Source organism: Ovis canadensis, chromosome 20 (assembly GCF_042477335.2).
Source record: "Ovis canadensis isolate MfBH-ARS-UI-01 breed Bighorn chromosome 20, ARS-UI_OviCan_v2, whole genome shotgun sequence".
NCBI lineage: Eukaryota > Metazoa > Chordata > Mammalia > Artiodactyla > Bovidae > Ovis > Ovis canadensis.
The window spans coordinates 25,627,030-25,653,346 of NC_091264.1; the positions used below are offsets into that span (position 1 = coordinate 25,627,030).

The following is a 26,317-nucleotide window of genomic DNA, read 5'->3' on the forward strand; positions in this document are numbered from 1 at the left end:
TTGCTAGAGAAGCTTAACACAGAGGCCAAAGGCAAAAGACAGATTAAAAAAATACGAATTTGCATTATTGGATGTATTCAGTTTGCCATCTATAAGGAGTTTCGATAAGCATTCTGCCACACTAGACTCAGGGAATTTAACTGTTTAAACCAATATATAGGATCACTGAAGTGTTTCTATGAAATAGCCCAATGTTCTCATATTCTACTTTTATACAGGAGACAATTTCCAAATGATTTTCCATTTTTCCTTCTGCCTTTCAGCTTTGATCTCATTTTCCTCTGCAGTAAACCCTTTGTTCAAATACAACCAGTGCTGGACTTCCCTGGTGGTCCAGTGGTTAAGAATCCACCTGCCAATGCAGGGGACACAGGTTCCATCCCTGGTCTGGGAAGATCCCACATGCGGAGGAGCAACTAAGGCCGCGCACCACAACTCCGGGGGCCACATGCCTAGCTCTGCAACAAGAGAAGCCACCACAATGAGAAGCCCCACACTTGCTGCAACTAGAGAAAGCCCATATGCACCAATGGAGACCCAGTGCAGCCATAAATAAATAAAAAAAATAAAAAGTTGCAAATATAACCCAGTGCTCCACTATAAACAGAATGGCAGAAAAGTTGCATATAAGTGGGAGAAAAACTAGAGATTTTAAAGACAACAAGGCATATACAAACAAAAATTTGTATTACAACCTGATCTCTCTTATTAGCCCCCAAATTTACCAGCCCAATACTTATTATTTCAAACTGCTCAACATATGTTGGAGAAGGCAATGGCAACTCACTCCAGTACTCTTGCCTGGAGAATTCCATGGACAGAGGAGTCTGGTGGGAGGCCGTCTATGGGGTCACTAAAAGTCGGACACAACTAAGTGACTTCACTTTCACTTTTCACTTTCATGCACTGGAGAAGGAAATGGCAACCCACTCCAGTATTCTTGCCTGGAGAATCCCAAGGATAGCGGAGCCTGGTAGGAGGCCATCTATGGGGTCGCACAGAGTCGGACACAACTGAAGCAACTTAGCAGCAGCAGCAGCAGCATATGTTAGCCACATATTCATAATTAAATGTTTCTTAACCATCAATTGTCTCATATCATTAAAACCCTGCTTATTTTTCAAGGTTCTGTGATGTTGCCCCCGTAACATCAAAACTCTTGAAAAGCTATCTCTGACAGTTCCAATTTGAGTTTACTTACTACTGTAGTAGCTCCTGCCAATCCCTGTATTTTTTTAATTTTTCAAATTTTCATAGTTTTTAAAGGTTACAATCCATTTACAAATATCACAAAATACTGGCTATATTTCCTATGTTGTACAATCCATCCTTGTAGCCTTTCTTACATCCAATAGTTTGTACCTCCCACTCCACTACCCCTTTGTGACCCCTCCCCGTTACTGGTAACCACTAGTTTGTTCTCTGTGAGTCTGCTTCTTTCTCTGTTATATTTATTGGTTTGTGGTATGTTTTAAATTCTACATACAAATGATGTCACAGTATTTGTCTTTCTCCGTCTGGCTTACTTCATTTAGCGATAATGCCCTGTAAGTCCATTCATGTTGTTGAAATGGTAAAAATTTCATTCTTTTTTATGGCTTAGTAATAGTCTACAGGACTGGAAAAGGTCAGTTTTCATTCCAATCCCAAAGAAAGGCAACGCCAAAGAATGTTCAAACTACTGCACAATTGCACTCATCTCACACGCTAGTAAAGTAATGCTCAAAATTCTCCAAGGTAGGCTTCAGCAATACGTGAACCATGAACTTCCAGATATTCAAGCTGGTTTTAGAAAAGGCAGAGGAACCAGAGATCAAATTCCCAACATCTGCTGGATCATGGAAAAAAGCAAGAGAGTTCCAGAAAAACATCTATTTCTGCTTTATTGACTATGCCAAAGCCTTGACCGTGTGGATCACAATAAACTGTGGAAAATTCTGAAAGAGATGGGAATACTAGACCACCTGACCTGCCTCTTGAGAAATCTGTATGCAGGTCAGGAAGCAACTGTCGGTTAGAACTGGACATGGAACAACAGACTGGTTCCAAATAGAAAAGGAGTACGTCAAGGCTGTATATTGTCACCCTGCTTATTTAACTTCTATGCAGAGTACATCATAAGAAACGCTGGGCTGGAAGAAGCACAAGCTGGAATCAAGATTGCCGGGAGAAATATCAATCACCTCAGATATGCAGATGACACCACCCTTATGGCAGAAAGTGAAGAGGAACTAAAAAGCCTCTTGATGAAAGTGAAAGTGGAGAGGGAAAAAGTTGGCTTAAAGCTCAACATTCAGAAAACGAAGATCATGGCATCTGGTCCCATCACTTCATGGGAAATAGATGGGGAAACAGTGGAAACAGTGTCAGACTTTATTTTGGGGGGGCTCCAAAATCACTGCAGATGGTGACTGCAGCCATGAAATTAAAAGATGCTTACTCCTTGGAAGAAAAGTTATGACCAACCTAGATAGCAGAGACATTACTTTGCTGACTAAGGTCTGTCCAGTCAAGGCTATGGTTTTTCCTGTGGTCATGTATGGATGTGAGAGGTGGACTGTGAAGTAAGCTGAGCACCGAAGAATTGATGCTTTTGAACTATGGTGTTGGAGAAGACTCTTGAGAGTCCCTTGGACTGCAAGAAGATCCAACCAGTCCATTCTGAAGGAGATCAGCCCTGGATTTCTTTGGAAGGAATGACGCTAAAGCTGAAACTCCAGTACTTTGGCCACCTCATGCGAAGAGTTGATTCACTGGAAAAGACTCTGATGCTGGGAGGGATTGGGGGCAGGAGGAGAAGGGGACGACTGAGGATGAGATAGCTGGACAGCATCACTGACTCGATGGACGTGAGTCTAAGTGAACTCCAGGAGTCGGAGATGGACAGGGAGGCCTAGCGCGCTGCCAGGGGGTTGCAAAGAGTCAGACACGACTGAGCGACTGAACTGAACTGAATATTCCATTGTGTGTGTGTGTACACATACACACATCTTCTTTACGTAATCCTCTACTGATGGACACTTAGGTTGCTCCCATATCTTGCCAACTGTAAATAATGCTACTATGAACACTGGGTACAAAGCTTCCTGAACTAGTGATTCTGGTTTTTTCTAATATATACCCAGGAATAGAATTGCTGGATCATACGGTAACTCTATTTTTAGTTGCTTGAGAAACTTCCATTCTGTTTTCCTCAGTAGCTCCATCAATTTACATTCACACTGACCATGCAGGAGGGTTCTCTTTTCTCTATATGCTTGCCAACAATTGTTATGTGTGTTCCTTTTGGTGACAGCCACTCTGACAGGTGTGAGGTGATACGGTGGCTTTGATTTGCATTTCCCTGATGATTAGTGAGGCTGAGCATCTTTTCATGTGGCTGCTGGCCATCTGTGTTTCCTCTTTGGGAAAATGTCTATTCAGCTCTTCTGCCCAGTTTTCAATCGCATTGTTTGATTTTCCAATGTTGAGTTATATGAGCTATATATAACTTGCTTTTTAAAAAAAAATTGTCTTGGAGTGATAAAACCCAAAATCAAACAGTCTTACCAAAATGTATCAACAAACTTAACACCAAATATCAACTCAAGTGCAAAAACAAGGACACTGCTGCTGCTGCTGCTAAGCTGCTTCAGTCGTGTCTGACTCTTTGCGACCCCAGGGACTACAGCCCACCAGGCTCCTCTGTCCACGGGATTTTCCAGGCAAGATTACTGGAGAGGCTATGGGAGAAAAGGGAACCCTCCTACACTGCTGGTAGGAATGTAAACTGGTACAACCATTATGGAGAAAAGTATGGAGCTTCCTTAAAAAACTAAACACAGAACCACCATATTATCCAGCAATCTCACTCCTGGGCTTGTACCTGGAGAAAATCATAATTCAAAAAGATACATGCACCCCAATATTCACTGAAGCAGTATGTATAGTAGCCAAGACATGGAAGCAACCTAAATCTCCATCAACAGAGGAACAGATAAAAAAGATGTGATATATATATGCAATGGAATATGACAGCCATAAAAAAGCAGAAAATAATGCCATTGGCAGCAACAAGGATGGACCTGGAGATTATCGTTCTAAGTGATGTAAATCAGTTAGAGGAAGGCAAATCATATGGTATCACTTATATGTAGAATCTGTTTCCCTTGTGGCTCAGCTGGTAAAGAATCCATCTGCAATGTGGGAGACATGGGTTCAATCCCCGGGTTGGGAAGATCCCTCAGAGAAGGGAAAGGCTACTCGCTCCAGTATTCTAGCCTAGAGAATTCCATGGACTGTATAGTCCGTGGGGTCACAAAGAGTCAGACACAACTGACTGACTTTCACATATGTGGAATCTAATTTAAAAATGATACAAATGAACTTATTTACAAAAACAGAAATAGACTCACAGATCTTGAAATCAAACTTACTGTTACCAAAGGGGAAACATGGAGGGAAGTGATAAATTAGGAGATTGGGATTAACATACACACACTACTGTAAATAAAATAGGTAACAAGTACCAACTGACTATTATCAAATAAAATAAGTAACTTAATCAGAACTCAAACATTTCTCTGTAACTGCAACACCAGAAGTTCTGATTTCAACAGAGCAGTTGTATTTGAAAATAACCACCCCCAACAGGTTTCACATGCCTAGAGCGTGCAAATTTATTTTTGAATGCCCCATGATCCTAACAAAGAGCACTGTACAGGCTCTTATTTGTCCCAGTGAACAAAGCTAGCCACCACCACGTATAAAGTATCTTGCAGTTCTGCATACAGAGCTGCATATTTAAAATCAAATCATATATCCCATGTAAATTATTATTTCTACCCTCCTGAAGAAAACGATTGCAAAAATCCTTACCCATACCTTAGCACACCGAATCTAGCAATATATAAAGAGAGTAATGCATTTTGACCAAGAGGGTTTTACCCCAGGAATGGAAGGCGAGTTTAACATTCAAAACCCAGTTCATGTAACTCACCATAGTGTGAAAGAATAAAGAAAACACAAGACGATCATCTCAAAGATGAGAAAAAGCATTTGACAAAATTCAACACCCACTCATGATAAAAATTCTCAAACAGGAACATAAGGAAACTTTCCCAATCAATGAAGAGCATCTTTGAAAAACCTACCTTAACATCATAACGAACAGAGAAATAGTGCTTTCCCCTGTAAATAGGGCACAAAAGATGTCTACTCCCATCACTTACATTCCACACTGCACCTGAAATCCTAGTCAATGTGAAAAGGTAAAAAGAAAGAAAATGTGTACAGACTGGAAAGGAAGATGTAGAACTCTATCTGGGTATGATTCTTTACAAAGAAAATTCTAAGGAATCTACAAAAAGGCTACTATGAAAGTAAATTACCAAGTTGCAAGGTTTAAGGTCAATATGCAAAATTCAGTTATAGTTCTATATGCTAGCAACAAAGAAGTGGAAAATGAAATTTCAAATACCCACTTACAATAGCATTAAAATATATATATATATTAGTAATAGACAAACAAAAGACATGAAATGCCTCCACCCTAAAACTACAAAATATTGCTAAGAAAAATTAAAGACTGAACAAAATGGATTGATATGCATCAAAAAATTCAATGTTGTAAAGATGTCAACTCTCCCTCAAACTGACCCACAGATTCAATACAACTACAACCATAATTCCACTAGGCTTTTCTGCAGAAACTGATAAGCTGATTTTAAAATGTATGTGTAAATTCAAAAAACCTAGAATATCCAAAGTAACATTGAAAAAAACAAGAACCACCACCAAGTTGAGGGCTTATACTGACTTTAAAACTTACTACAAAGCTCTGATAATCAAGACAATCTGATACTGGCATACAGACAGACAGATAAATGAAACAGAACAAACAGCCCAGACAGATTCACAATTATATGGTATCTGATTTTCAAAAGTGCCAAAGCAATTTAGTGGGTAAAAGAAAGTCTTTGCAACAAAGAGTGCTAAAATAACTGGATATCCATGTGGAAAATAAATTTCAAACCCCACCTCATACCCCACACACTTATCAATTCAAGACTGATCACATAAATATAAAAACTAAGCCTATAAAACTTCCAGAAGAAAACATAAGAGAATTATCTTCATGACTGAGGAGGAGTAGGCAAAGGTTTCTTAGCGGTCACAGAATGAAATAACCACAAAAGAAAAAAAAAAAAAAAGCCAAATTAGATGAACAGGAAAGCCACAGACTGGTAGAAACTTTGCAAAACACATCTACAACAAAGGATCATTATCTAAGATATATAAAGAAATTCCAAAACTCAATAGTCAAAAAATTTAAACAAACACTTCACAAAGGAAAATATGGCCAAAAGGCATATAAAGAAAAATACTGAACATCATTCAATCATCAGGGAAATGCAAATTAAAAAAACAATCAAATACCACTGAGCATCCATAAAAACATCTAGTTAAAAGACTGATAATACAATGTTTAAAATATATATATATAAAGCAACTACAACTCTCATACATCATTGGGAATATTTTACAAAAATGTCTAGCAACTCCTCATAAAACTAAACATATACTTATGTATATTTATGAGCCAAGAGCCAGCTATTCCATTCCTAAATATTTACCTAAGAACTGAAAACAAATGTTCACAAAAAGATCTATACATAAATGTTCGGAGCAACTTACTCAGAACAGCCAAAAACTTTAAAAAGCCTAAATTTTTATCAATGAAAGAACATATAAGCAAACTATGGTATAGTCAGAAAACAGAATGGTATTCAGCAATATAAAGGAACAAACTATGGACACAATACCAAAATGGATGAACTTTTAAAACATTAGGCTGAGTGTAAGATGCTTTATTCAAATGAATCTATTTACATGTTCCATTTGTATGGAACATATAATATTAATCTATGGTAAAAACAAAACCACAACAGCAGTGGCCAGGGGTTGAAGAAGAATCTCCAGAAAAGACCAGGTATATGTTTTTGTCAAAACTCATTGAAATGTACCCTTAAGGTGGTGCATTTCATTGTATGCAAACTTTGAACTCCCTTAAGAAATATATATATCAAACTCATTATACAAGCAGAAATATTCAGAAGTAAAACATACAGACATCTGCAACATACTCTGAAGCAAAAAGATTAAGATGAATTAATGAATGTATTAAGGGATGGACAGATCAATATGTGATAAATGATAAATACAGAATCTACATGATGTCTGTATGGGTATTTACTTTATTGAAAACAATTCTTTCAACTTTTCTGTGCTTCTGAATATTTTCTTAATAAAATACTGGAAAAAAATTTTAAATAATGAGTTACTACATGGATAGTACACAATACCTTGAGCAGTAACAATACCTGCCACTCTAATAGGGAAGACCCTTTATATTCTATTACAAGTTAATCACTTAACAGATGTTGCCTATAAACTTAAATTATACGTAATGACCCATCTCTGGTAACCCTGCCTCTCAAGTAATGAGCATTAAGCTAAAAGACCTTCGTTTAGCTCATAGGAACAATCACCACGAGGCCCACCTGTGAATGACTGCAGGGAGGAAGAAATTAAAACAACCCCTCTGGAGGCTGACGGGAACCAGGAACTGTCTGACTTTACTCCCTCTCCTGTTAGCGGAAGAAAAGCCTTAGGCAAGGCGGTTCTTCAGAGGCGTGAGTCCACCATCCTCTCAGTTTTCTCACTTTCAGAATAAAGTCACTATTCCTTACCCCAACAACTCGTCTCTCAATTTACTGGTCTGTCAGCGCAGCGAGCAGCATGAGCTTGGACTCAGTTACACTACCACCACCGTTCATGGGGTTACTAGGTGTGACGCACTTTGGTGGGTGCTCATATGTGTCACATCCAATACCCACAGCAATTCTGAAAGGCAAGTAGTACTCTCCTCATTTTCCAGACAGGAGAACTGATGTGCAGAAAGACTAAAAATCTGTTCTAACCTCACACAAAGACCAGATGGTAAAGGCAGGATTCTAAACCCAGATCTGGCTTCATAATCCTGCTCTTGCCATTATATCACAGTGCTTTAACGATGAACTCCAAGGTTTTGGTCCAATTAACTTCTTTTTTTTTTTAATTTTAATTCTTTAATTCTTACATGCGTTCCCAAACATGAACCCCCCTCCCACCTCCCTCCCCATTAACTTCTTATAGTACCATGGAATTTTATGTTCTTGACCAGTAAACAGAAATAGAAATAAGTGGGTTAATAGCAAGGACCTTGGAAATCGACGACAGTGTTACTCCACCGTAATGGAATTGGTTAGAACAAGGTTGCTGCTACTCTTGTCTCCTTTCAATCATATTACAAATGTGATTCATGATAGAGAGAAGGAACCCAAAACCATGACTCGACTTTCTCAAAATTCTTTACCTCATTTCTCGCTCTTCATGTTGAGCAATAAGGTTGCTATAGAAATTCTCCAGTGTCACTTTGGTCATTGTCACCCTCTCCTTTGTGTGACTACTCATGGACGAGCAGGGTGCTGAACCTGTCATGGCCATGGCTGCTAGAAACAACGAAAAAAAAGAGGTATTAGTTTTGGAGATAGAATCCACCAGTTCTGCACTCTCTTACCCTACTGGTAGGAATGTAAACTGAGCTAAGTTTTCTGGAATACAAACAGTATAAAACAAAACCCAGACAAACAGAATACTTGGTGAAAACAAGTATACATTAAAGTTTTTTGACACAGAAATACCATGCATAGGTATAAGGCCTAGAGAAACTATCACACATGTTCCTTTTTTATTTTTCTTATGCTGATGGAACCCGTGCCCCCTGCAGTGGAAGCACAGAGTCGAAACCACCAGAGTGCCAGGGAATTCCCCACTCCGCACAGGCTCTTCAGGGAACATGAACAAGACGTGCGCTACAGAAGATGGTCCTTACGCCATCAACTGTGTTAGGAGAAACTGGAAGCAATTCAGTAAGCAAATCAACAAGTAAAATGTTGTGGAGACATACAAAGAAATTACCATATAGCAAAAGCAACATGAATATATCCTTAAGGAAAAGCGTTGCATTTTTCAGAAAGAAGGGAACAAGACCACAATACCAGACACATATATTAAGAACATGTAACACAGACAGTACCACTCTTTGCCATGTAGAAATCTACCTCGAAAGAATCACAGACCCACAAGCATTCACACACAAGGGTATTCAATGCAACATTGTAATGACAAAGAAAAACTACAAGTAACTTGAATAACCGAGAACAGAACTGATTTAATCATGGAAAAGTCCTACAATGAAATAACATGCAGAGAATTAAAATGTTTAAATGTTTGTCAGGCAAGCCTTTAAAGAATAAAACAAACAAAAAACATTTTTCAGGAAAAATATTTCCAATCTAATCGAAAATAATAGGTTATAAAACAGAACATATACCATTTCACTTTTATGTGTTTACTGTATATGTACAGAATTATTAGAAACATACATCAAAATGTTACCAGTGGGGAAAAATATTATTAGTGGTTTAACTCTACAGTTAGAAATGGACACGGAACAACAGACTGGTTCCAAATAGGAAAAGGACTACGCCAAGGCTGTATATTGTCACCCTGCTTATTTAACTTCTATGCAGAGTACATCATGAGAAACGCTGGACTGGAAGAAGCACAAGCTGGAATCAAAATTGCCAGGAGAAATATCAACAACCTCAGATATGCAGACGACACCACCCTTATGGCAGAAAGTGAAGGAACTAAAAAGCCTCTTGATGAAAGTAAAAGAGGAGAGTGGAAAAGTTGGCTTAAAGCTCAATATTCAGAAAACGAAGATCATGGCATCCGGTCCCATCACTTCATGGGAAACAGATGGAGAAACAGTGGAAACAGTGTCAGACTTTATTTTTGGGGGCTCCAAAGTCACTGCAGATGGTGACTGCAGCCATGAAATTAAAAGATGCTTACTCCTTGGAAGAAAAGTTATGACCAACCTAGACAGCATATTCAAAATCAGAGACATTACTTTGCCGACTAAGGTCCATTTAGTCAAGGCTATGGTTTTTCCAGTAGTCGTGTATGGATGTGAGAGTTGGACTATGAAGAAGGCTGAGCGCCGAAGAATTGATGCTTTTGAACTGTGGTGTTGGAGAAGACTCTTGAGAGTCCCTTGGACTGCAAGGAGATCCAACCAGTCCATTCTGAAGGAGATCAACCCTGGGATTTCTTTGGAAGGACTGATGCTAAAGCTGAAACTCCAGTACTTTGGCCACCTCATGGAAGAGTTGACTCATTGGGAAAGACTCTGATGCTGGGAGGGATTGGGGGCAGGAGGAGAAGGGGACGACTGAGGATGAGATGGTTGGATGGCATCACTGACTCAATGGACATGAGTCTGAGTGAACTCCGGGAGATGGTGATGGACAGGGAGGCCTGGCGTGCTGCAATTCATGGGGTCTCAAACAGTCGGACACGACTGGCCGACTGAACTGAACTGAACTCTAGGCAGTGAGAATACAATAGATCATTTTCTTGTTTGTGCTTTTCCACATTTTCTTCAATGAGTGTGTACTATTCACATTAAGTTACCAAGAACTTTATAATTTGTAATTTCTATAATTTAAAATCTATGACTGAAATCTTCACCTATAAGTATAAATGTACTGTGACATGGCTTATGGTATTCGACAGGTGTCTGCTATCTATTTGGGTTGACAAGTTAAAACAAAGACCGAAGACTATACTTTCAGGGATCATTTCTATAGTTCGTTACTAGAGAAGTTTCTCTGAACATGTAGAAGAAACTATGAAACTTCTAGAGGAGAACATAGGCAAAACACTCTCAGACATAAATCACAGCAGGATCCTCTATGATCCACCTCCCAGAATATTGGAAATAAAAGCAAAAATAAACAAATGGGATCTAATTAAAATTAAAAGCCTCTGCACAACAAAGGAAAATATAAGCAAGGTGAAAAGACAGCCTTCTGAATGGGAGAAAATAATAGCAAATGAAGCAACTGACAAAGAACTAATCTCAAAAATATACAAGCAACTTATGCAGCTCAATTCCAGAAAAATAAACGACCCAATCAAAAAATGGGCCAAAGAACTAAATAGACATTTCTCCAAAGAAGACATACGGATGGCTAAAAAACACATGAAAAGATGCTCAACATCACTCATTATCAGAGAAATGCAAATCAAAACCACAATGAGGTACCACTTCACACCAGTCAGAATGGCTGCGATCCAAAAATCTGCAAGCACTAAATGCTGGAGAGGGTGTGGAGAAAAGGGAACCCTCCTACACTGTTGGTGGGAATGCAAACTAGTACAGCCACTATGGAGAACAGTGTGGAGATTCCTTAAAAAATTGCAAATAGAACTTATGGTCATAACTTACCTTATGACCCAGCAATCCCACCGCTGGGCATACACACCGAGGAAACCAGAATTGAAAGAGACACATGTACCCCAATGTTCATCACAGCACTGTTTATAATAGCCAGGACATGGAAACAACCTAGATGTCCATCAGCAGATGAATGGATAAGAAAGCTGTGGTACATATACACAATGGAGTATTACTCAGCCGTTAAAAAGAATTCATTTGAATCAGTTCTGATGAGATGGATGAAACTGGAGCCGATTATACAGAGTGAAGTAAGCCAGAAAGAAAACCACCAATACAGTATACTAACACATATATATGGAATTTAGAAAGATGGCAATGACGACCCTGTATGCAAGACAGCAAAAAAGACACAGATGTGTATAACGGACTTTTGGACTCAGAGGGAGAGGGAGAGGGTGGGATGATTTGGGAGAATGGCATTCTAACATGTATACTATCATGTAAGAATCGAATCGCCAGTCTATGTCTGACGCAGGATACAGCATGCTTGGGGCTGGTACATGGGGATGACCCAGAGAGATGTTATGGGGAGGGAGGTGGGAGGGGGGTTCATGTTTGGGAACACATGTAAGAATTAAAGATTTTAAAATTTAAAAAATTTTAAAAAATAAAATAAAAAACAAAAAAAATAAAAAGCAAAAAAAAAAACAACAAAGACCTATGATGGAAACAATACAAAAGAAAAAAATCTGAGTCATAACTTTGGTGATGAAAGATATCTTAAACACAAGAGGCCCTAACTTCCTAGTTTTACATATTTGAAAACTTGATACCAACAAGGTTTAAGTAGCTTTGTTGTTGCTTAGTCACTCAGTCGTGTCCGCCTCTTTACGACCCCATGGACTGCAGCACGCCAGGCTTGCCTGCCTTCACCATCTCCCAGAGTTTGCTCAAACTCATGTCCATTGAATCGAGGATGCCATCCAACCATCTCATCTTCTGTTGACCCCTCCTCCGCCTGCCCTCAATCTTACCCAGCATCGAGGTCTTTTCCAATGACTCAGCTCTTCACTCAAGGTAGCCAAAGTATTGGAGTTTCAGTATCAGTCCTTCCAATGAATATTCAGGGTTGACTGGTTTGATCTCCTTGCAGCCCAAGGGATTCTCAAGAGTATCCTCCATCCAGCACCACAATTCAAAAGCATCAATTCTTTGGCATTCAGCCTTCCTTATGGTCCAACTCTCACATCAGTACATGACTACTGGAAAAACCCTAGCATTGCTATATAGGCCTTTGTTGGCAAAGTGATGTCTCTGCTTTTTAATACACTGTCTAGGTTTGTCTCCTTCCAAGGAGCAAGCATCTTTTAATTTTGAAAATTTTCTCAAGGTTCTCCTCTTGATACTTAGCAGCTTTTAAAATTGTTTTGGAGATTAAATGTAGCCTTTTAAGAAATGTGTAAACATATTATTACTAAGAAAAAAGACTTAACATTAAGCAATTTTACAGAAAGATACTGGGGGGAAAATCACATAAAGAATAATTTTTTCAGAGAAGAGATTCAAAATCAAGGCTCTACTTCAGTCATTCACGATGTGCTAAAATGATCAGTAATCACAAATTCAAGACACTGAACTCATCTCAATCTTACTATAAAATGTTATTTTTTATGGGGAAGTTTCTGCTAACATCAAAGCAAACTCAAATGTTTTTAGGATATCAGAATTGTTTTTAAACCTCTGTCTGGTTTATGAAGCCTGGGTGTGGTTCCTTATTTGTCAGCCTGTACCCCCTCCACCCACAATGAAAACCACATGCTCTCTAAGTTTGGTGAGGAAATTTTAAAACCAGATTTAAAAACAAGTCTGAAGCAAGAGAGTGCTTAGTACTCCTCCCTTGTCTGAAAATTTCCGGAGAATGTTCTTGTCTGTCTCTCTCTCTCTCTCTCTCTCTCTCTCTCTATATACACATTTTAACAAATGAAATTATTTCCACATAAAAACACAACTAGAGAGTGTTTAAGCCTAAGAAAACAATGCCTTCCATATAACAGGCAGTTAGTAAACATACATTGAGCAAATTAATGATTTTCAGTTTTCAACAAAGGTAAAGAACAAAATTACATTTGTATTAATGGGTATATAAAAATTGGAGAACAAACATTTTGACCCATTTAAGTTGCTAGCATGTCTTCCTAAACTTTGTACAAGATCAACAGATTAAGTGCACTCAAAGATACTCCTATAAAAGGCCAACAATGCTCTAACAGAATGGTTTTCAACCTTCATTCAGTCTCTAATGCAATAGCTAAGGTTACACTGTCCTTCCCTTTGGCCTTTCTTCAAACCCTCCCCCCATCCTTTTCCTCTGCTCATACATTCATAATTGATAATTCTAATAACTTTTCATCAAAAGTTACTATTGCCCTATAGCAATTTACAGGTTTTCTGGGTCAACCAAGTACTTTACATAAGACGACTTTCCCTCAAGCTTTGACAACTCAAGCCTTCTTGTCCTGACCTGTAGGCCACTGGAGGCCCTTGCCCTATTTGTTTCATTCTCCAACTCAGAATTAAGAAATGATAGGTAAGCAAGAAACTCTTAAAAGTTAAAAAAGCAATGTAACAGAAGAATGTGATCTTCACAAGTCGGGGCAAAGATTAAAAGGAGATCAAATGAAAACTATCATTGTATCTAGAGTTATGCATGGTTAACTGACTGACTTTACAAAAGTACCCTGTGAACTCCATAAATATCCCCTTTTCTCACCAATTCTTTCTTTCTTTGTGACTAACAACCTACTATCTTTCATTTGGACAATTCAACACCGGAGCTGAGACTATTCCTTCATAGTCACATATCTAATTTTTCCTCCTGGAACTGTAACTCACTGGAAGGCAAGCACCCTGACTTATAATGTTTTTAATATTCTTCCCCATATCGGGTACAATGCTACGCACTTAGTTGAGTATCTTATAAAAGATTTGCTAGGAAAAACTGGTTTCTTATGCCCATTATTAGGAGCAGAAAATATGTATGTATGACGGGGTGGGGTTAAAACATGGAATGGTTTTCTATACCAAGCGGAATAGAGTGGACCTCATCCCCTTAAGAGGAAGCTGCCATCTCCTCTTGCCTGGGGGGAGACTGGAGCCTGTTATTGTGGAGGCGGTTGTTTTATGCTTAGGGAAACCACATCCAATGCCTGGCTAATTCTAACTCAGAGCCAAAGTGCGCTGAAAGGGAGAAAAAAGGCAGTGGTCTCCGCTCCAGCCTTCCCCTGTACAGTTCAAAAAGAACAAGATTATCTTTGGGTCTGTTCGTCTAGTGGGAGCTCTGGTCTCTCTACCTGCCATTCTGCACACTTGAAGTCTTTCTGCACAGACTCTGCCCCAAGTCCTTCCTTTCCTTCTCCACTCTCTCCTTTAAAAAAGGCTTCACTACATTTTCCTGTGGTTTTTGGCTGGATTATCTGAAGGCCGGTACCCTAAGATTAACCATAGGGAAGGAGACGCAAAGGTACCGCCGCCCCCCAAGGTCGGGGAGGGGGGTGGTTTTCGACAACTGCCTCAGACAACATCTCTCAGATTCTTAAGACTCCAGAAAAAAGAAGAAAAGGAGGTGAAAATTGGTAACGACCGACAGACATCCTGGAGGGGACTGAGCGGTGGCAGCGAGGAGACAAAGCAGGCGACATGGAAAGAAGAGAGCCTGGCACCCCGCCCCAACAGCACGCGAAGACAGAGAAAGGACGGGGTGCGGAGCCTGGGAAACCATGTGGAGGACCGGCCAGGAGCCTCTGGAAGCCGGGAGGAAAAGCGCTGACAGGAGGGGCCGAAAGGGCAGGGCTGGAAAGAAGACGCCGGCGGGAAAGGGAGAACCCCAAAAAAGAGTCAGGGAAAGAGGAGAGAAGGGAAAAGGCCGGGATGGACGGAAGACAACGGCAGCAAGACACTCACCGGAGCGCCGGGCTGAGGGGAGAGGCAGGGCTGGGGGCGGCGAGCAGCCGCAGACGCCAGCCGGGCCAGCGGTCTCGAAGTGAGGAAAGGCGAAAGCCCCGCAGCAGCTGCCAGCCGACCGGAGGAGGGGAGGGGACGCGTTAGGCACTCTGCAGTAGGGGGCCGCGGGGCGGTTGCGGGTGTGAAGACGACAGGAAGAGCCCCAACTGCCGGAAAAGACGGCAAGCTCAGGGGCCGAGGCTGCCCAGTCCCCCACGGCGAAGACGGGCTGGCGCGGCTGCCAGGGCGACGGACTGCGCAAGCGTGACTTCCCGGAGTCGCGGCGCGGGTTCCGGGTCTGCGCGTGCGCTCCCCTCCCGGCCCCGCCCCGCCCCGCCCCGCCCCGCCTCGCCCCGCCCCGCCTCGCCCCGCCCCGCCTCATTCCGGCCGGAGAAGTCTGAGGGGTGGGTCCTTTTCGGGGTGGGCGGGACCGGGCTGGGCTCGTGGGGAGGGTCGTTTTGTTTTTTTGTTTTCCATTTTGAAATAATTATAAACTCCCCCCCAAAGTGACAGAATTAGTACAAAAAGGTCCCTTTTACCCATCACCCACCCAGCTTCTCTCAACATCTTACATAACTACACTGCATTATCAAAACCAGGAAATTAATATCGGCGGAGTACAATGGACTAGACCGATGCAATTAACTAGATGACAAACCTCAGATTTAACCACTCGGGCTTGCACTCATTTTTGCGTGTGCGCGCGTACTCGCGCCCATCTGTGTAGTTCCATGAAGTCTTTTCACCTGTGTAGTCATGGTCCCCTACCAACTCTTGATTTCCATCATAAATAGGTCCGCCCCCCTCCCCCAGCCCTTCCCTCCCCATCTACACTACCTTAAAGTAAGGATTAGCATACTCTGCCTTGGATGCGGTGAGCTCTCATAGGTTTGGACGTCTGATACCGGATACGGGGAGGGCACCCCAGTGTGCACAGAACCTGCTTTTCAAGGCTACCCAGCTGCGGAGTCTGTCCCATCCCTTGGGTTAGCGAGGACCCAAGACTTTTGGACGCCCACTGGTTCCTTGAGAATGGAGCGCAGTGCCCTTGAGCAGAAATTATCAGGCTCCTGGAAACAAAGATGACAATGCCCCTGCCTGCCTTCAACAGAGGCCATCTAGACAGCGAAAGAAGCATGTGTGCGTCATTCATTACCGTTTTGTGGTATTACGGTGCCCCCAGGCTCTTGTGTATCTGCCAGGCTCTTGTGTATCTCTAGCCCTCCAGGCTCCTAGGACCATGGGATTTTCCAGGCAAGAATACTGAAGTGGGTTGCTGTTTCCTTCCTTAAGACCATAAGGCTTGGTTTTAATCCTTCAAGCTTGGGGTCCTAGGCTTTATTTCCTTAATGGTCTTAAAAACATAGGCTTTCCTTGACTGCTTTCATCTTGCTAGACTTCAAAGCCCAGTTTCCTTTAATCTCAGCACACAAAAACCACTTTGCTTTTCATCCTCCCCGCCCAGAGGCCCTTCTTCCCCAGTGCCTTTTGTTAAAGTCCTCCCGATCCTTAACAACTTAGATACAGTGCCAGACTTTTGTATAGCACTTTTCAGTTTATGAACCACATGGAAGAATTTAATCTCAGGTGATCCTCACAACTCTTTTATTTTTTCTTCTTCCATAATTATTGAGGTGTAATTAACATATAGCACTGTATAAATTGAAGGTGCCCAAAATAATAATTTGACCTATCTCACGAAATGACTATGACAATAAGCTTAGTAAACATCCATCATCTCATATAAATACAAAGTTAAGAAACAAAACTTTAGGGCTTCCCTTGTGGCTCAACTGGTAAAGAATCCACCTGCAATGCAGGAGACTCTAGTTCAATCCCTGGGTGGGGAAGATCCCCTGGAGAAGGAAACAGCAACCCACTTCAGTATTCTTGCCTGGAAAATCCCATGATCCTAGGAGCCTGGAGGGCTACAGTCCGTGGGATCACAAGAGTCAGTTACAACTTAGCAACTAAGGGATAACAACTTTAGTGAAGAGGCAGTGACTGCTTATTCTTCACAGTGATTGGTTACAATATTAGACTTTTCTTAAATGATAGGGAGTTGGTTAGTGGTTACCTAAGGCAATGGCACCCCACTCCAGTACTCTTGCCTGGAGAATCCCATGGACGGAGGAGCCTGGTGGGCTGCAGTCCATGGGGTCACTATGAGTCGGACACGACTGAGCGACTTCACTTTCGCTTTTCGCTTTCATGCATTGGAGAAGGAAATGGCAACCCACTCCAGTGTTCTTGCCTGGAGAATCCCAGGGACAGGGGAGCCTGGTGGGCTGCCGTCTATGGGGTCGCACAGAGTCAGACACAACTGAAGCAACTCAGCAGTAGCAGCAGCATAAAAATATTGGCGAAGAGTTTAAGTTGTGCCCATGATTTCCAGAGGCATAAGCAAGAAGTGACCAAGTCAAGTTAGTCTCCCTTGCCTTGCAAAATAAGATATATTTTTTTGATAATTTTTTTAAAAGAAAACTTTCATATATAGTATACAGCAGTGTTGATTATATTTATCACAGTGTCCATTACATTCCTAGTACTGAAATCTGGAAGTTTGTACCTTTTGACCCCCTTCATTCAACTTCCCCTCCCCGACCTGGTAATCACAAATTTGATACCCTTTTCTATAAGTTGAACTTCCCTGGTGGCTCAGACGATAAAGTGTCTGTCTACAATGTGGGAGACCTGGGTTCGATCCCTGGGTTGGGACGATTCTCTGGAGAAGGAAAGGGCAACTCACTCCAGTACTCTTGCCTAGGAGCCTGGTGTCCATGGGGTCGCAAAGAGTCAGACATGACTGAGCGACTTCACTTTCACTTTCACTTTCTATAAGTTGAGTTCATTTATTTGTTTTTGATGTATAATTTATCTACAACTTTAGTTCCTGTTCTATAACATACTGTCTCAATATTTCTATACATCTCAAAATGCGTGTGTGCATGCGTGTTCAGCCATGTCTGACTCTTTGCGACCCTGCCAGGCTCCTCTGTCCATGGGCTTCTCCAGGCAAGAATCCTAGAGTGAGTTGCCATGCCCTCCTCCAGGAGATCTTGCCAAACCAGGAATCAAACCTGTGTCTCCTGCATCTCCTGCATTGCAGGTGGGTACTTTACCACTGAGCCACCGGGGAAGCCCGCATTTCAAAATGATGTAAGTCTATTTACTAGTGTCACCATACAAAGATATTACATAGATACTGGCTATATTCTCCACACTGTACATTTCAGACCTATGACTCATTTATTTTGTAAGTAGAAGCTTGTACTTTTAATCTCCCTTACCTGTGTCCCCCACCATTCTTACCTGCCTCCCCTCTAGCAACCACCAATTTGGTCTCTGTATCTATAACTGTTTCTCTTTTATGTTTGTTCATTTACATTTATTTTAGATTCCACATATAAGTGAAATCATATAGCATTTGTCTTTCTCCGTCCGACTAACTTTACTTAGCGTAATATGGACCTCTAGGTCCACCCATGTTGTCACAAATGGCAAAATTTTGTTCTTTTTCATGGCTGAGTAATATTCATATATGAATATTATATGTATATGTATTATATCTTTATTCATATATGAATATTATATGTTTATATATATATATTCATCTTTATTCATTCATCTATTGTTGGGTACTTAGGTTGCTTCCGTAACCTGGTTATTTCAACTAATGCTGCAATGAACATAGGAATGCATGTATGTTTTCTAATTGGTGTTCTTGTTTTCTTTGGATAAATACTTGAGTAGAAGCTGAATCAAATAGTGGTTCTATTTTTAATTTTTTATCATAGTAGTTGCACCAATTTCCATTCTCACCGATAGTGCGTGAGGATTCTCCTCTCCACATCTTGTTATCTGTTTGATAACAGCCATTCTGATCTTCACATCTCTTTGGCAAGTCACAAAGGTTAAGCTGCTGTTGTTTAACTTTTCAAGATCAAGTTCTTGCCCTTTATTTTTATTTTTTCCTAACATTTACTTTTTAACTTTTATCAGTCAGTCGTTCAGTCGTGTCCAACTCTTTGTGACCCCATGAATTGCAGCACGCCGGGCCTCCCTGTCCATCACCAACTCCCGGAGTTCACCCAAACTCATGTCCATTGAGTCAGTGATGCCATCCAGCCATCTCATCCTCTGTTGTCCCCTTCTCCTCCTGCCCCCAATCCCTCCCAGCATCAGAGTCTTTTCCAATGAGCCAACTCTTCGCATGAGGTGGCCAAAGTACTGGAGTTTCAGCTTTAGCATCAGTCCTTCCAAAGAACACCCAGGACTGATCTCCTTTAGAATGGACTAGTTGGATCTCCTTGCAGTCCAAGGGACTCTCAAGAGTCTTCTCCAACACCACAGTTCAAAAGCATCAATTCTTCGGCGCTCAGCCTTCTTCACAGTCCAACTCTCACATCCATACATGACCACAGGAAAAACCATAGCCTTGACTAGACAGACCTTTGTTGGCAAAGTAATGTCTCTGCTTTTGCATATGCTATCTAGGTTGGTCATAACTTTCCTTCCAAGGAGTAAGTGTCTTTTAATTTCATGGCTGCAATCACCATCTGCAGTGATTTGGAGCCCAAAAGAATAAAGTCTGACACAGTTTCCACTGTTTCCCCATCTATTTCCCATGAAGTGATGGGACCAGATGCCATGATCTTCGTTTTCTGAATGTTGAGCTTTAAGCCAACTTTTCCACTCTCCTCTTTCACTTTCATCAAGAGGCTTTTTAGTTCCTCTTCATTTTCTGCCATAAGGGTGGTGTCATCTGCATATCTGGGGTTATTGATATTTCTCCCGGCAATCTTGATTCCAGCTTGTGCTTCTTCCAGCCCAGTGTTTTATTTTATAGTGGACTATATTTGATTTACAATGTTGTGTTAGTTTCAGCTGTACAGCAACGTGATTCATTTATACATATAAATATATCTATTCTTTTAAAAATTATTTCCCCACTTAGATTATTATAGAATATTGAACAGAGTTCCCTGTACTATACAGTAGGTCCTTTTTGGTTACAAAGGGTAAGTTTGTAGTGTTAAAAAGGAAACCATAGGCCCAAAATGGCATCATTTATGCTGAACCCAATTATAACAAACTTAGATTTAATACCTTATCTAATTGCAGTTTTTGCTTTCCCTGGGGAATGTAGTCTCAATCATTCATCCTGGAATTTTCTGATGAGCACCAACAAGGTAATCTGTCATTTGGACCCTCTCTATCCCACCTTCCACAACCCCTACAAAGGAAGAAGATGGCATCTGCATGAGTCAGCCTCACCCTTTCCCCACATTAGGTGATCTGGCCTAAAACAATCCTTTCGTTTCATTTGCTAATTGCTTCCTTGCCCACCTTCCTCCTGCCTGTAAAAACCATCCATTCTGCTCAAGGTCTTCAAGCACCTTTCTCTGTACTCGCTGGGATACTGCCTGATTCATGAAGACTGAACAAAGTCGATTACAACTTAAAATTTACTTGGTGGAATTTTTGTTTTTTAACAACAGATAACTGGGCTATGTGCCTTATGGACAGTGCCAATATATAATTTCCCTGGAAGATAAAGATTCGTACAGAGTAGACTAAGTCAGATGACCTGGGATATACTGGGCTACATCTAATGGCAGTTCTTAACTTAAGTCTTACTTATGACTTTACTAATACTGCTGGCTATATTATTTGTATTTCATCTGTTTTACAAAATTGCTGTTTCTTATACTGCCAAATGTGTGACTGAGACCTCTGATAAAATAATATATAGTTCCATGTGAGATCAACGATGGTAACAGTGTAACTCTAGATATGGGAAGAAACAACAAGAGGGAATGTTTTCCTGGACCAAGAGCCTAGTAAGACAGGTGTTCCAGAGAATTTTGGATACTGTTTTATGGCCTAGCACATTGACTGGCCTGTCAACAAAATCTTTGCCAAACCTGAGAATGGACATTCTCAGCACCATGGGATAAAATGGTCATGAAATGCCCCCCTCAGAATCATGGTCAAATTTATGAATGAAAAGGGGCTCTGCCAACTGAAGACTGACACTTGCCGTCTACATCCACAAAGATTAAATCATGGCCACCGCAACAGCTGACCTTCAACTCCCCTGAAAGGAGTTCAGGGTGAAAATAAGAAATGAGGCACTCGGTGCTCTGGGAAAAACTGGCAGAACAGGTCTTCAGATAGATCTTTCTGGAGAAGATTTTATGAGTCTCAATTCTTGCATCTTCTCATACCTAGAGAAACACCGACATCATTAATGGTGACATCTGCTTTGGCTATTAAGGAAAATTTTACAATTAAAAGTCAAAATAGAGTAGCTATGGTTCAGATATCCTGGGAAATAACTAGGTAATGCTATGGGCATACTTTCAGATTAGATTTTGTATTACTAAACACTTGAGTTTTCTGAGTCATGTCAGGCTTGGATGCCACCATTCTCAAAACAATGTCTGCTGAAGCTAGTAACTGCAACCTTAGTTTTTATAAAACTAGGCAACTGGCTACCTGGCTACAAGTCTCCCTGAAGTGCCAAGTCCAGACTGGGTTTCAGGCCTATTCTTCTAAAAAGAAATGAGATTTATTTTTTCTATTAAAATTCCAGTTATCACTCCTCCAACTACTTCTAATTGGGCATGTTACACCAAAATGGCAGACCAAGGAATTGAGATTTTAATCATGCAAGAGTCAGATCTAGAACTTGGAACTCAGGAATGCTTCCAATTCAGTGTTTATTCTCTAAGCTGAGGCAGTCCTATGCCCCATTTTGACAGGAAGTTATCATAATCATAGTTGCCTAGTTCCCTAAATTAAAACTGAGAAGAACTCTGTGGGGCTCTGGAGTAGAGATCTGTTCTGTGTTCTCCATTTCTTGTCTGTAGGATACAGGCTTCATTCAGCCTCCTTGACCTTGCCTGAGTTCTAAAGAGTGGATTTAAACAATTGCAAATCAGGGAAGGGAGGAGATTCAGAAACAGAGGAGAAACAATCAAAGGTTGGTACAGGCTCCAGATTTGGTCCCGGTTCCTACTCAAAGAAATATGCATAACAATGTCTTTGAGTTCTTCTACAGAACTGGAGCCCTGACCCAGGTGGAGGATGGTAACTTCAGACTAAACACAAGATTCTGGGAGCATAGCTCTGTTGCCTCACCACCAACCATTCAAAAAAAAAGTCACAAACCCTGCAGCCGTCACCCCAAATGTTGCCTCCTGCTTCTGGGGACCAGTAATGACCATCCTGCTAGGTCTCCTGTTTGGCCCCAGTCTATTCCATCTCTGAGAGGAGCCAACAGTTTCTAACTAAATTGCTGTTATTACAAGGGTGACTGCTGGTTTCAAGCAAAATATACCTTGGCTTAAATCAGGTAGAGAGAGACTTCTGCTCTGCTAGGCAGGCCTACACCCAGGCACAGCAGGAACAAGTTACAGAAGAAAGACCTCTGCCCCAAATCCCAAGAAGTATCTTGAGTATGAAGTCTCTCAGGGGAGAGTTGTTAGGGGAAGCACACTGATTGAAACCACCCACGCTGGCCAGGCACCATAGTAGCCATTTGCATGAGTTGTTTTTGACAGGAGGTCCTGGTAAGGAACACAGAACTAATAAGCCACCACCAACTGGAAGAGTTCGGGAAAGGTCAAAAGGAGACACCGCATGTCCAACCACCTCCCAGAATCCTTCTCGCTGGCATCCATCTTGGCTGAACAAGGCGTACACCACCAGGAAGGACTCTGAGTCAGAATGATTGGCTAAAGACAACCCAGAAAATAATCCCATCACAATAAAACCCAAGACTGCAAGCCAGTTCTGCAGAGCTGTTCTCCTGGGTTCCCCTACCCTGCTGCTCTCCGCCAGGATGCTCTTTCCCAATAAAATCTCTTGCTTTGTCAGCACATGTGTCTCCTCGGACAATTCATTTCTGAGTGTTAGACAAGAGCCCGATTTGGAGCCCTGGAAGGGGTCCTCCTTCCTGCAACACTTCAAGCTAGGCTTCAACAGTATATGAGCTTCTAGATGTACAAGCTGGATTTAGAAAAGGCAGAGGAACCAGAGATCAAATTGCCAACATCCACTGGATCGTAAAAAAAGCAAGGGAATTCCAGAAAGACATCTACTTTTGCTTCATTGACTGCACTAAAGAGATGGGAATACTAGACCACCTTACCTGCCTCCTGAGAAACTGATTGGTGATCTAGCCGTGCATGGACCCAAACGGTGACACTTTACCACGACTCCAGTAAGTGTAGTGGACACGTCATTCTTTTTGACCATCAAGCTCCTGAATCCTTTCCTTTATTTCCCGCTTCTTCCTCTCAAAACTGAAAATTACAGATAACCTCTTTTTTTTTAGGTTCCATTGCAGCTAGAGAGTAGGCACAAAGCCTAAGTGCCACCAATCACTTATTCACCTTGACCCTCACCCTCGACCCCCGACCCCCGACCCTGCCCTCACCTGTGACTTGGGAATTAGGGTGATCTGATCCTACTCATAATACTGAGCTTCATTTGCCTCACCCTGAAACTCTGGTATTGTCAGATCCGGCCTTTATTTCAAATGTTATTTCATTCATTATGAATCTTTTTTGCATTAACTGGTATTTTTTTTTAAGTATTGCATTGAAATATTACTTTGATTACTGATTTTTTGCCACCCTTATAAATCTTATGCCAAGGTGAGTGTCTTGCTCACCTCACCTTAACCCGACTTCAGGCCCTGGAACAATCACTCTGAATCCATTCTGGTAAGAGTGGTGATGGATCCATGTAATTTCTAGAGACATTCACAGAGGTCTCATTGGCCAGAATTACATCACATGGTCATCCTTCCTGGGAAAGCAAACTCAGCTCTTTATGATCTTCTAGAGAGGCAGGCAAAGAGGAAAGAGGTTAGTGAGGAATGAATATTGGCTCATACAGCCAATAATATTTGCCATGGCAGTATATATTTCTTTGCTGTTCTCTTTTAATCTATTTTACTAATCTAAATGGAGAAACAGACTTCCCTCGTATCTCAGTCAATAAAGAAACTGCCTACAATGAAGGAGACCTGGATTTGATTTCTGCTTCAAGAAGGTCCCCTGGAGAAGGAAATGGCAACCCACTCCAGTATTCTTGCCTGGAGAATCCCCTGGACAGAGGAGCCTGGTAGGCTACAGTCCGTGGGATTGCAAGAGTCGAACAGGCCTTAGGACTAAACCATCAAATGGAGAAAGACATATAGCAGGGCCCTTACTAATTGACTTCTGGTTAATGGGAACACTGAACAGATTCATTCCCTTTGTATTTTCTATTCTATATTATCTCTGCCTTTTTATAATTTTGATATAATTCACCAAATCCAAGATTCTGTTTTATAACAGTTTTCTCTAAAACACTCTTGGATAAACAACCTTATAGTATATTGTCATTCTTCATCTCCGTGGGACTTGAATTACCTGGTTCGAATATTAGCACCTTTTTTATTTTTCTGTCTTGCTTCTTTTCCCAGTTTCACACCCATTAACCTTTTCCTTCTCTTTAAACATTGCTTTGAATTGTTCTTTGTCCCAAAGGTAATACCTGCTCTTCCCCTGTCAAGCTGACCTGTGATTATATCACCAGCTGAAGCTCAGCCTCTTGGCAAAGACCACAGTTCCTTAGGGAATAGGCATCTTATCCCTGGCAGTGTGTATCCGACCCTCTGGTGGCCATGACATCAGCTGCCTCTGAATATTCCCTCCAGCTGAGGGCAGGAACCATGTGTGGTGCCTACTAGCCCAGTGTTTCTCAGACTTTAACGTGCAAACAAATCCGCTGGGATTCCGTTAAAATGCAGATTCTGGACTTCCCTGGTGGTCCAGGGGTTAAGACTTCTGGCTTCCACTGGAGGGGGCACGGGTTCTCTCGCTGGTCAGGGAAGTTCAGCATGCTTCGTGGTATAGCCAGAAAGGAAAAAATAAAATAAAATGCAGTTTCTGATTCAGAAAGTCTGGGGCAGAGCTAAGATCTTGAATTACAAACAAGTTCCCAGGTGGTTCTAATGCCACTGGCCCACACACCCTGGAGTAATAAGGAATTTAAACATATATCTGAGTGAAAAAAAGGAGAAAGTGCCCACAATCCAGCAGCTCTTGGTCCCCATCAGGGCAAAGACAGAGGCAAGGGAGGCATCTAGGGATGTCTCTGCAGCACTGAGGAAGGCCCCCAAGTTCAGGTACAGCCCCTGTACTCGCATGCTCTTGCCCCTGCGAGTGTGTTTCCTTACACTGTGAGTCCTAACACCTCACTTGCCCACCCTACTTTCAATCCCAGCCCCAGTCACTGCCAAGCAACATTTTGGTAGGTATTTCTTCAGAGTACTTCCTTCCTTCCCTCCTTCCCTTTTCTTTTCTTTCCTTCTAGTATTTTGTGCATTCTGCTGTAGCCCTGAGAGGTTGCTCCCAAAATGGGCAAGTTTATGATACCCAGAATGTGATGCTGGTCCTGGCTGGTCACCACTCCGAACGCAAAGCAGTCATCATGAAGAACATTGATGATGGCACCTCGGACAGAATCTACAACCATGTTCTGGTGGCTGGAATTGATTGCTGTCCCTGCAAAGTGACAAGGGCCATAGGCAAGAAGAAAACTGCCAAGAAGTCAAAGATCAAGTCTTCTGTGAAATTTTATCATTCCAATCAACTCAGGCCCACAAAGTACTCTGTGGATAACCCCTTGGACAAAGCTGTAATCAACAAGGACGTCTTCAGAGAACCTGTTCTCAAATGCAAGCCCAAATGAGAGGTCAAGTTCAAATCTGAGCAGAGATACAAGACTGGCAAGAACAGATGGTTCTCCCAAAAGCTGCAGTTTTAGGTCTGTCTTGTTTCAGCCCCTATAAATAACCTCCTCCCCCTAATTATGTTTTATTTATTTTAATGAACTCCTTTTAAGCAACTAGATGGCCTCAACTGGCTGAAAGTTATCATCGCAGATAATAATGTTTATTGTATGTTGAGTAGTGTATTGGGAATC

The 26,317-nt window shown here is 41.5% G+C and overlaps 2 protein-coding genes and 1 pseudogene across 3 annotated transcripts in view; 2 read left to right on the forward strand and 1 right to left on the reverse strand.

The window, feature by feature from the left end:
* Positions 1-15,660, reverse strand: part of STK38 (serine/threonine kinase 38) — a 45,690-nt gene extending 30,030 nt beyond the window's left edge. Inside the window, exons 1-2 of one of the 2 annotated variants that reach the window (XM_069563455.1) lie at positions 15,293-15,660; positions 8,396-8,528 (exon numbers count right to left, since the gene is read on the reverse strand). In XM_069563455.1, coding sequence (XP_069419556.1) covers positions 8,396-8,526 — 131 coding nt within the window. In that variant the 5' untranslated portion in view covers positions 8,527-8,528; positions 15,293-15,660. Of the gene's footprint in view, positions 1-8,395; positions 8,532-15,292 lie in introns of both variants that reach the window. The other variant, XM_069563456.1, reaches the window with a different exon arrangement.
* Positions 10,709-10,799, forward strand: LOC138426097 (small nucleolar RNA U3; annotated as a pseudogene).
* Positions 15,661-25,777: 10,117 nt separating the features above from the next.
* LOC138425497 (large ribosomal subunit protein eL27-like) lies at positions 25,778-26,083 on the forward strand. Its single transcript, XM_069563453.1, has one exon. It carries the CDS (start codon positions 25,778-25,780, stop codon positions 26,081-26,083), a length of 306 nt encoding a protein of 101 aa, XP_069419554.1.
* Positions 26,084-26,317: the final 234 nt, after the last annotated feature.